This window comes from Lissotriton vulgaris, chromosome 11 (assembly GCF_964263255.1).
Source record: "Lissotriton vulgaris chromosome 11, aLisVul1.2, whole genome shotgun sequence".
Lineage (NCBI taxonomy): Eukaryota > Metazoa > Chordata > Amphibia > Caudata > Salamandridae > Lissotriton > Lissotriton vulgaris.
Window position 1 is genome coordinate 300,223,757 of NC_141699.1, and position 12,566 is coordinate 300,236,322.

Sequence of the window (12,566 nt, forward strand, 5' to 3'; positions counted from 1 at the left end):
GTCAGGGACATCAGGGTCATCTGCAGGGTATGGAAACTCCCACCTAGGCACAGGTTTTGTGTATGGAAAAGTCCATGTGCCCTCACCTACAGGGTATGTAGTGTCTCCTTCCCCGTCCCCTCCACCTAAATCGTATTCATTATCATTCTGTGGTGAATGTGATGGTAATGGAGATTGTATAGGAGAGTTTTGAGGTGAAACATAGGGAGGAGCGGGAGAAGGAGGAGAGACAGGAAAGGAAAAGTTCAGAGGAGAGGTTGCACAGTCCTTCTTCTTGGCAGGAACCACAGGTGTAGGTGGTGTAGCTGCAGGTCTCTTCTTGAGTGGTGTGGCACCAATATGACCGATTTTCGGGTCGATGAAGATCTTTTTCTGTTGAGGATTTGGTCGAAAAATGTCCTCTTGAGGCGCAACCTTCTTCAGCGCTGATTTTTTCGGTGCCGGCGTAGGTTGTCGAGTGTCTTTAGCCTTCGGAGGTATTAGAGGGTCCTGGGGCTTAGGTTTCGGCACCGAAGGCGTCGATTTTGGCTTGGAAGGCATGTTCGGGGGCTCTGAGGCCCCAGAATCAGGCTTTGTGGTTTTCGGCACCGTGTGCGGCTTCGGAGCCGGTGCGTCTTTTGGTTTCGGTTTTGGGGCCGAAACATGTTTCGGTTTCGGTGTCAGCACTTCTTGCGGTGTCGGAGCCGAAGGGTGTTTTGGCTTTGGTGTTGACGGAGTCTTGTTCGGTGACGAGGCACCGGAAGACGGAGGATCTTGTTTTGGAGCCGAGGGAAGACTCTTGGTCGGTGACGAGGCACCGGAAGGCATGGAAGATTTCTTCAGAGTCGAACCGGAAGGCGGGACTTTTGAAGTAGATGATCAGTCTCGACTGGGGCCAGCGGGCGGAGTGCTGACCTTTCCCTTCTGCTTGGGTGTATGTGGTGCAGGGGCAGTAGTACTCACGCGCTGACCCAATGGAATGGAGTCGTCGGAGTCATCTGCCTCCGAGACGATCTGGAGATCCAGTGAGTCTTCTTCGGGAACGAGTGGAGCCTCATCGCCGAAGATGTCTTCCGGTGCTGGGGCTGATCTCCTCATCTCGTGTCGACGGGCCCTCCGGTCTCGGATGGTTTTCTTTGAGCGGAAGGAAGCACAGGCTGTGCAGGTCAACTCGTTGTGGTCCGTCGACAGACAGAGGTTACAGACCTCGTGGTGGTCGCTATGTGGAAACTTTGCTTGACATTTCGGGCATTTTCGGAACGGAGTCCTTTCCATATGGTATAGGCCGCACGGCGTTGATAGGCCCAGAGGCCCACTTGGATGACCGGAATGGAAACTTTGGTGTTGAAAGGTGCCGCCGTCGATGTCGAAGGCAAGTAGTAATTGTTTTATGAAGTTCTGCGCGTCGAAGTTGCAGAAAAACTGTTTCTGGCCAGAGCGGAGAAACTTTCATCCGAACCCATTGGCGGAAAAAAAACTATCTGAGGAAGGAGTTGATGCCCATGCGCAGTATTGTCCAAGGGAGGAGTCACCTATCGGGACTAGCAAAGACTTCTTCCAGGAAGACAACAACCTGCAATCATCCGAGCCCAACACCAGGTGGCGATCTAATGCACAGTGTACTATCTGCAGCTCATATGCCTCGAACAGTGTGTTCCATTTATATTTGCTGGTTGAATTAAAGGTACAGATAAGGGCAAAACATTCTTGCTTTAGGTGGTTTTGCTAATTTTGTACCAGCTGGGACATGAAAATACTGATGGTGCCAGTAAAAAAAGACAGCCAGGTGGCGACACTAGTCAGGTGTAATCAGAGAACATCTACATCACATTTTAAAGTGCATTATTTTGACTTTGGGTGATTTTCTTTATTTTTACACTGGCTGAAACATTATAATATTCATATCAGAAGACAACGGCAATGTGGCAACCCTACCTCATGTCGGAGGCAAGCTGCAGTTAGGTGGGGTATATAGGGGAGTAGGGACAGGGTGTTACCTGCCAATGATGCAGCAGGTGCAGTGGCTCCGGAGCCCAGAGCTGTGAGTGTCCTTTTGTACCTCAATTATCTAACATAACGTGTATTTGTAACATTCACATTCACCCAAGTGTATCTTGACTCCGAATAACAGATGTTTATTGTTATCCAACTCCATTTTATTGACTTCAGAAGGATGAAAGGCTGAGTGGACCCACCAGGATTTGAATCTGTTGCCATGAGATCGAACACAGGTCCCTACAGTGGACGCATTAGTCCATCAGACCCAGCTGTTTCTGTATGTGGATTCTGCAGGTGTTTATGTATTTTAGTCTGTGTATGATGCACAGAGTAATATAATGTAGGATGTGGCAAAAATGATAATTAGGGCTCCTGGTTTTATGGTATTTATTTTTTGGACATTTCCGTCTGTATTTAGCCATATTTATTTTTTGTTAATTTTATCTGTATTTATACATATTTATTTTGGGTTTTGTGGAAAAATTCATCCCCTTATCTATCAATTCACACAGCTATTCGCCTGGCAGTCATGGCAGACAGTATTAAGAATTAATCAAAAAGCAACCCAATCTACGTTTTTATCCACACTTAAAAATAAATACAGACAAGAAAATAAATGCTTTCTGTCTGTATTTATCTGTAAAAATCAGTAAAAACGGAAAACAGGGAGCCCTAATTATAATATTCCCATAGAGGCAGTGCATGCTTCATTGCATAAGCAGCCACAAAGGAATCATAAATGTCTGACTATTATCTAAGAATAAATGTGGAACTATACTCTTCAGATGAACACATACTTTTTCATGTAAAACTAAGAAAAATGTTTAATGATCTCCTTCCATATGACGTCAGCACCCTAATACAAGCAGTATCTAAAACAGACATTTTTCAACGTTCTGTTATTGTATTAGTCTTGTTTCGTTATGGCTTTTATTATAACTTCAGCTATGTCAATTATTGTGATGTTATAAGGGTTAAGGTCATGTGACATCACTTCGTTGGAAGATTGAGGGCCAAAGGTCATATGATGTTACTTCTTGTGATGTCATTAAGTTCAAGGATGTGTTTTTTAATTTCCGCTGCCGCTTAGATTTTGGTGAATCGATTTCCATGTGTAACTCTAGGGCCGTGATACTCAAAGTACAGCCGGGGGCTACTTGAAGTCCTCTTGACCTTTACGTGTGCCCCCCCTGGTGAACTGCAGCACAAGCTGCTGGTTAGGTGCTGAACATGAATATTACAAAAAATTAGTAAACAGGCAAGCATTTATGAACCTGAAAATAAATGCTTGCCAGTTTATTAAAAAAATATAAGACCTCCTTGCACAGTCCCTGACCCACCCAGACCCCCCACTGTCACCCTGCTGGCACCCATGCGGCCCTCAGTCACACCACAGACTGTACTTTGTGGCCCCATGGCAAATGTTTGTGAGCACCTATGCTCTAGGGCTTGTAGTCTACCTTCAGAATTGTTATAAATTGAGCCCCCATTGGCCCACCCAAACCCACCCTTCGTCCACCCAGATAAAAATTCCTGGAACCGGGCCTGTCCCATGGTATCTCGGTGAGGAGCCAATATCACAGGGTGGCTGGGAAAACGAGCTGAAAACCACTGTAAATAGGGTTTTCCAGCTCGTTTTCCAATGCTCTGAACTCCCGGGGTGAGAAAATACCCCAGGACATCCGCACCAGCATCAGCAAACTCATTTTTTTGGAGTGGGGGTGGGAGGGGGCTAGGGGCAGGGTGGGGGGCTTCAAAAGTATCTGGGTACTTCTCAGCATGAGGCCCGCTCCCTCCAAGGACCCGACCCCCTCCGCACATGATGCGATTAATCACCAAGTTTGCAGGTATGTAACAGGATGATAACAGCCCTAACCCATAACCAATATTTACCTTCCATAATACCAAGGCTGATTAGTCTTTCTCTCTCCCTCACTCTTCTAGCACGCTTCACTTCCTGTCCCTTTAGCTCACTCTTGCAGGTACTTTTTCATCCTTGCTTTATTGTTTGTCACTGTATTTTCTATCTTTCTCCTAATGTAACTCTTTTCTGTATTTCTCTCTTTCTCTTTATTGCTAAAACGGCCTGTCCAGCCTTAACCAAGGCTAAACTATTAACAAAGACGGAATGTCACAGGGGGACGAGGTGACTCAATCACTGTTGTCCATATTCAGTACAAAAAACATAGAGCTGTAGATATCTCGACCCAAGGTTAGTGTAGGCAGCTCTGCTCCTTACAAACTGGTCTTCATCAGGACCAAGGGGGACACCTACAGATAATTGGGAATGGATTTTTAGTACATTGGGTGATGGATAAGGACAGAGTAGAGACAGGTTGACTTCATAAAGTAAAATAATTACCCTCCGTCCACCTAGAGCTGTGGTGGAGAGGACAGGCCCGTAGGCTCCAATGGCAGAGAGGGACGGATTCTTGACAATTGAAGGCTGCAAAGGATTAATGTGCAGAGTATCAGCATTTGTGGAAAATGGCGCAGAGGAAAATAGCATAAGGAACAATAAAATTGGAAAGGTCCCCTTTGACGAGCAAGGAGAATCTAAATCCTAAAAACACCGCTCAGCGCCGGCTGATACTGTACTTGGAGAACGTACCTGAACATGCTCTGCGTCATGCGAGAACTATAGCTGTGCAGCTGTAGCTCTTGCATGACACAGAGCATGTTTTCCGGCTGTGTTTTAAGCTATTTAACAGCGAAGCCTCAGTGCTTTGTTTACTCTGCTGGCTAGGTCTGTATAGTACTCAGGAGTACCTCCCAGATACTAACATTGCTGCTCGGAGCTTCAGCTCTGTGGAAACCCTGCGCACAACATCCTAAAGCGGCCCCCCAAGCCCCACTAAATTATCTGTAAGGGCCAAATGCCAAAATCGGTCGATCTGGAGCGTCTGCCGCAGGGGCCGCCGATACTTCCAGCGGCTGCTTTGCTGTGATATTGGCAATATCCACCCCTGGCGATAACACCTCAAGATGGCGCCTGAGGTGAAACGGAGGTAGAAGTGGGGGGGTCGCGGTGAAATGGACCCACATTATGAGGTAACAATGCGGGGGCCGTGACATCAGGAGCGGGCCCCCTGCTGCCCTTTCATCTTCCTTGACGGGCGCCCGCAGCTGGTGCAGCCCGTGATCGCCGGATCTGCAGCCTCCATCCCCCTGTGTGGCCCGACCGCAGTGTGTGGATGGGGGTCCCTGGCCACAGAGGACGGGCGGTACAGGTTACACGACCGGGAGAGGATTTTAATTACAGCGCTCACCCCCTACATATGACGAAGCCGCTAACGCCCCCCCTGGGAGAGCCAAGTTAGACATCAGCTTTTTGTCGAGCATGAAAGCTGGGTGGAGACCTGGGGATTTGTTTTAACACCCCTCCAGCTAATGACACAGGTGGACTGTGGTGCCCAGTACAGGAGCGTGGGAGCATTTACACCAGGGATCATGTGTGTGCAGCAGTGGTGAAATGAGGTGCAATTACTGAAGATGGTCCTCCTTTTGACTGTCTGGCTCATTTTCCCCTCTTGTTCTTCCTCCGTTGGGTCGGCTCCCTGATTTTCTTCGGACTTGGCCCTCGTGACTTTTGGACTGGAACTCGTGTGCACCCCGCCATTTTGAGACCCTCTCCTGTTGTTGCTCTTGCCCTGGGTGCATCTTGCCATGTTGAGATGGTTTCCATCGATGTCCAGGACCCGGGTCCTCCATCTTGTTGATTCTTGTCCTTTCCTTTGGTCCCTTGGATTCCATCCTGCTGACGATCAGACATTTCACTTGCGCTGGACTGCCTTGTCTCTTTCTCCCCCTTAGGTCCCCCTCTCACCAATCTCAGCCTCCAACTCTTCTCCCCCACGTACCTCTCTCTACCCCTTTTTATTTTTTTATTTTTTTATTTTTCTTTTCAATCTGTAAATATGTGATATATAATTGTCCAAGCCGAATCGCTGGTAAAATGGAATCCTAAGAAAATCTACTATTTGTATATATATGTAGATGGAGATAACTCTAACTACTAGAATATGTAGTAGATAGACCTTTATACTAACTACCATTACTATGTGATTCTTAGAGTTTATCTATGTGTATCTCTTCCTTGAGTAACTTTGCAACTTGTACATTTGCAATTTTTTCTATTTGTATCTCTTCCCTGTGTGACTTAACAACTGGTACATTTGCAATTTTTTGTCCTTTTTGTATCTTTTATGTAACTCATGTAATCCTAAGTCCTTATGTATCGCAACTGGTTCTTTTGTAAAGCTCTCTGACACCTTCAGGTAAAGTTCGCGCAATAGAAAATTGCATGAAATAAACAAAATAAATTAAAAAGTACGGCATCAGCTGGCACTGAGCGGTGTTTTTTTAGGATTTAGACTCTCCTTTCTCTTTTAACCCCTACCTTTGGTCTTTGTAGTTAATTGACCAGATGAAGGGAGACCGTGATTGACTTACACCTTCTCTACCATATTCCATGGAACAAATTATACCCCTAGTAACTGTCTTTCACCATCAATGGGGACACTTCCAATTGTATTGTTCCTCATGCTATTTTCCTCTGCCCCATTCCCCACAAATGCTGACGCTCTGCACATTAATCCTCTGCTGCATTCAATTGTCAAGAATCTGTCCCTCTTTGCCATTTGAGCCTACGGGTCAGTCCTCTCCGCCACAGCTCTAGGTGGACAGATGGAAATTATTTTACTTTATGGATTCAATCTGTCTCTACTATGTCCTTATCCATCACCCAATGTACTAAAAGTGTCTTCCCAATTATCTGTAGGTGCCCCCCTTGGTCCTGATGAAGACTCATTTGTAAGGAGCAGAGTTGCCTGCACTAACCTTGGGTCGAAACGTCGACAGCCTTATGTTGTTTGTACTGAATATGGACAACAGTGATTGATTCACCTTTTCGCCCTGTGATATTCCGGATTTGTAAACAGTTCAGCCTTGTTTAATGCTGGACAGGCCTTTTTAAGTGTTTTGGATGTACACATTGTCCACTGCCCTCCTTCCTTCAATCTCCCTCACTTCTGCGCCTTGATGCACTTTTTTTCACCCCACCTATTCACTAAATCGTTTTGACCAATATACTATGCTTTGAACATGCTGTACTATATGTTCAATATGATTAAATATTCTGAATATGCATAAGTAGTATTTGCAATTAATTTATCAGTTGATGTTTGATATTTATATAATCATTGTGTTTCCACTTGGCCTTTCTTTGTTGTACCGCATTTTACCCAGGTCCCCATGACGCGTTGGGTGAACTCCATTATTTTGTAACTTGATGGTAACACCAGCATTTGTTTGGCATCCTCAGTGATACGTAGTGAGCAAAAAAAAGAGTTATAAACTGAAATGTGTCCCAGCGGCTGAAATTACTTAAAGCATTGCACCCACCGTTTTTTTTTCTCCTAGTGACGCCCTGGATGCCCAACCGTGGGACCAGTAGCTCATGTGCCATAGGACTAATATAATGCACCTGACTGAGGAAGCTCAGCATGGCATATAGTGTTCATGGTTTTGCTTTGTTGGCATTCAGAGGGGACCTGTCTTGGCATTTCTGGCTGGATTATTCCCATTGGACCAGGACCCCGGCTGATTGTCAATATGGTTGCTCCCTGTCTGGAGAGGCAAAACGAGTAAAAAAAATAAAAATAAAAAAAAGATGGGCTGGAATGCATCCCAGATTAATTAGAGTAGATAAGATTGACTTGAGCATTCCACCCATCACCTGTTTGTTCTTCTCAGCAAATTATTCCACCCCCTCTCCCCCCCCCTGCAGCATCTCCTACTACAATGACATCACACATAGCTGCAGACGCACCACAGTCATGACCTTCAAGGCACTACTGAAGCATTCCAGCAGCGAGATCCATACAAATCTATTAGAATTCTTGATTTCAAGCCAATATGTTAAATGCATTTCTGACCTTGAGAAAGTCTTCGAAAGTTATCCCCTCGTACACTTGATCCGGTGTCTGTAAAAAAGACAAAGACAAATGGGCTAACATTAGCGCACAGATTACCACTGAAAACAGCCTGGCACTGGATGTTTAAGCGTCACTGGCATCCGTGGAACTCTGAAGACAAAAACACCGGCTGTGCCAAGCATGTACTGCAGCAGTAAAGCTCTTGGCTGCCCTGCTCCACTAGCAGCATATAAATCACTGGCAGGCTAGACTGAAGCTGAGCACTTCCATTAGTGAAATTAAACTATTACAGAAATAGCAAACCCTGATGGATACGGAATATGTATTCATTTATATTTAGGATGATGTGGAAAAGCGATAAAAGCAAAACTCAGAAAGTAACAAGCATTTGCAATGCAGTAGGTCTCGCATTTGGGAGAGTTACAGCTTTTGGCGTTGTAAATGACAATCAGCCTGATTCATCAAGCCGAAATCGGCTCGCAAAGGTTCAGATTCTGAGAATCTGGCCCTTTGCAAGCACTATTTTTGCATTTGGGATTCATCATCCCAAATGCAAAAATCGGTAATTGCTAATTCGCTAAATTGCGAGGAATTACATTTAAGGAATCTCTATTTGAGATTCCTTAAATGCAATTCATCAACCATTTTTAAAATGCTAATTCGCAATTTCGGGCCGCTATTTACCGAGAGGTCAGACCTCTCGGTAAATAGCAAAAACTTAGAAAATGCTTTTAAAAGCATTTTTCTAAGTTGCATGTTGCACACACACATGTCCTTTGGACATGTGTGTGCGCAACACCTGTTTCAATTTGCATTTAAGGGGTGCTACAGGGTGTCCTTTGGACACCCCTGGCACCCTTTAAATCGCTATCTTATTTGCGAGTAGCAAATTGCTAATCGCAAATAAGGAATACTCCCCATTCATTCCTATGGGCCTTTTGGCCCATAGGAATGAATGGGGAGTTATTCCTTATTTGCGATTAGCAATTTGCTACTCGCAAATAAGGATTGTGTAGGAATCGCTATTTATTTAGCAATTGCTACATGAATCCCGTTTTGCAAGTCCTTAATAGCGATTCCTTATGAATCGCTATTAGGGGCTCGCAAAACGGGAGATTGATGAATAAGGCTGAATGGACCCGATGTAGGAGGCCATTTACCGGCCGGTAACGGCCGAATTTGGCCGTTACCGACCGGTAAATGGGTTTTCAGATGTAGGGGGCCTATATTTTACAGAATCGGTAAAATACCGAATCGGTATATTTACCGATTCGGTAAATCCACATGTAGGTGGCACTCCTAAGAGTGCCACAGGCCCTTTAGAATCGGTATTTTACCACCCAATCCTATTGGGTGGTAAAATACCGAATTCAGGTGTGCATGCACATCTGTGCATGCACACCTGTGCAATGTGACACACAGACATGCCCTTAGGGCATGTTTGTGTGCCACATGGCACAAAAGTCCGGAATTGGGGTGCTAGAGGGTGTCAAAGTGACACCCCCTGCACCCTTGCTGAAATCGGTATTTACCGAATCGGTAAATACCGATTCGGTAATGTCCATTGATTCCTATGGGCTTCAATGCCCATAGGAATCAATGGGCATTTACCGAATCGGTATTTACAGAATCGGTAAATACCGAATCTTAACGATTCGGTATTTACCGATTCTGTTTTACCTACACCCCCCCCCCCTCTATTTTACCACTCCTTAAATACCGATCGGTATCATTCGGTATTTAAGAAGTGGTAAAATGTAATTACCTACATCGGGCCCAATGTTTTTTACCCTTGTGTTTTTGTTTGAAGTGTAGTGGATGCATTTGGTGTGGAGTGGAATTATGTAGGTTGCATTTGAATTATTAGTTGTGGAATTGTGTGTGGTGGTATTGTGTGGTGTGGAGTGTATTTGTGTAGTGGAAATATGCGGCATGGTGAATAGATAAGAGATGAGAGCGGTACAGAACAGATAGAAAGGAAGATGGAGAGAGATAGGGGGTCTGTGCAGGAAGTGGTGAATGAACTTGAGACAGAGGAGCGGAAAGTGTATGTGAGAAAGAGAGGAAGAGGGGGAGAGCAGGCCACAGATGCATAAAGAGCCTGTGCACCTGTGCACGCAGAAGACAGCCTAATAAAAGGAGGAGAGTGTGGTATTGAGGGACGGAACCCTTTAGAAGGTATGGGAAAATGTGTGAGTAGGCAGTATAGAGAGGAGATAGGGAGTGTGAGGGAGGGATGAGAGGAGGCAGTGGGATTGTGAGATGAGAGGTGGTAGAGGCAGTGTGAGGGAGAGATGAGAGGGGCACTGAGTGTGTGGCGGAGAGTTGATAGGGTTGATGGAAGTGCAAGAGAGAGATGTGTTGGATTAGAATTGTTTGTTGTGGAATTGTGTGGCATGGAAATGTGTGGTGTGAAGTTGTGTAGTGTAAATATGTGCTATGTTAGTGACATACCTTTGAATGTTGTTTCTTAGAATGGCAACTCATTCATGCTCAAAATGGCGGCCATGTGTTTGCTACTGCTACTCATTATTGTACTTTCACTTACAACCAAATTCCCTTATTGATCAGTGAAGGATTATGTATAAGTCAACATCATGAAATTCTCCCTTTAATCTAACCAAGTGTAGCATGCTTAAACCATTCCCAGCCTCGGTTATGCACCTAAAATGTTGCTTAACAGGGATGCGGATGCAAGGTCTACCATTTGGTGTGGAGGCTCTGAATATGGTATTGTGTACACTGGGAAGGCCTAAAATCAATTGACACTATTATAAATTGCAGTAAGTGTGGCTACTTGGATATGCAGGAACAAGACATTTCTAACTGAAGCAAGGCTGCACTGGATCATATTTCCCATAATTGTGTGCAAACTGCTAGGGTCCTACTATGAAACAACCACTATGGCAGAAAGCAGCATAGCTACTTATGACTAGTCTAACAACAGTCACACAGTTGGACTGTTTAACTCACTAAAACCCTTACCAAGCGTGTAAATGCAGATAGAATGTTGAACGTTCCCACCGCCCATGCACCGAGCCTCCACCGCTGCTCTATTTGTGTATGTGCTGCATCCCCGCACTATGCGGTAACTGCACAGCTAGGCAAACACCACGACCGCGGAATGGCCAGAGCTGGGCCAAAGTGCGACGACAGCGGAAGTGGACAAGGTGCGATGGGATGAAAGGTGAAACCAATAATGAGGGGGAATAGAAAGGGAGAGAAGTGGATAAGTGCGGAAGGAGGGAAGACAGCTGAGGTAAAGAACAGTGTGGAATAGAGTTAAGATGAAGACAAAGGAAATAGGTGAAGTATGTTTGAGAGAAAAGCGCTGAAAAGAGCATGGGCTCATCGTGTAGGAGTTTCCAGAGTTCGCAGTTGTCTCTCTGTGCTCTTTCTGAGAATCCCAGTGCCTCTCTGTGCAACTTGTGAGAGTCTCTGCTTTCAAAAGAACATCAGATGAGTATCTATCCCTGGAGGAGGATAGGTGCGGGTTCTGTGCACCAGCTTCTCCTAAGAGCCGGAACACACTATGGAGTAGCTGTGTGCTTTACAGTTAATCATTCATTCATACATTCAAGGGAACCCTAAAGGAACCTACACGAAGACAAGCTGAGACACAGTAACTAATGAAAGGGACATTATATTTTACAAATGTGAACCCTTCCCATTGGGATGTTACGTCCTTATTCGCTGTCATTAATCCTTTATGGGTTTCGGCGTAGCATGCTACTCCCTGAAAAAGCGCTTTGACACGTCGTTAGGGATAAGCACTATATAAATGCACTTACAATACAATACAATTACCCTGGAATGCTGAGGGTGGACCCTATTTCTTACAACACTCTGTGAGTAGCGAACTGTTATCCCTGATTTATGCACACACATTGCCACATTTTGTGTCTCCATACAAGTTTTCCCAGCAGTGTGTTCACCTTGCACTCTTACTTTTAAGCTAATTTCATGCTCATATTCTTGAAAGAATACAAGGACTCATTTCTGATTTTCTTTGGGCATACCTTTGTCTACTGATTTTTTGCATATAACAATACATTGTAATGCACGATTAATGAGATTCTGTTTTTGCAGATATAAGTTATATCCCTGTTTTCTTAGGTCTACAGGTGTCTCCTGTTTCACAAGTTGTCAAAATTCCATGGAGGTCACAGGCACATGGATGCCAATAAGAGGTAGAAGACTGCTCTAATTAGCACTCATGGGTAGGAGTAAAAATACCCACTGGGTTATAGATGCTTGATTAGCCTGTATCCCCTACGAAGTACTCAAATAAGATATGAAGGCTTTGGCCAAGGAGTGGCTATCTTTTGTCAGCCCATGACGAAGACGAGGGCGCTCAGAATTGTTCAAAATGTGGGGGATTCATTTAGACTCCCTGTGAAGGAGGTGGATGACGTTGGGCAGATAAATGCCAGGAGTGGAGTGGAAGTATGAAAGGTACTTGGAACGCATCATGCTCAAAAGAGGAAAGCCTGAGGCTCCCAACGTAATCGAATTTAAAAGCAATTATGTAGTATAAAATGCAGCAAATAATGTCCCTCTGCTCTGTTCTTTAACTAAGGTTGCCTAGAGAAATGGAATACTTAAAATAGATGCTTTTAGTTCAGCTATAGCAGACTCAAACCGTGGCTCATA

At 44.8% G+C, this 12,566-nt stretch overlaps 1 protein-coding gene across 1 annotated transcript in view; it reads right to left on the reverse strand.

Annotated features, from left to right (window-relative positions):
• TESC (tescalcin) overlaps positions 1 to 12,566 on the reverse strand; it is a 269,377-nt gene that overhangs the window by 5,423 nt on the left and 251,388 nt on the right. The window contains exon 7 of the mRNA XM_086943266.1: positions 7,914 to 7,961. Coding sequence (XP_086799392.1) covers positions 7,914 to 7,961 — 48 coding nt within the window. The remainder of the gene's footprint in view (positions 1 to 7,913; positions 7,962 to 12,566) is intronic.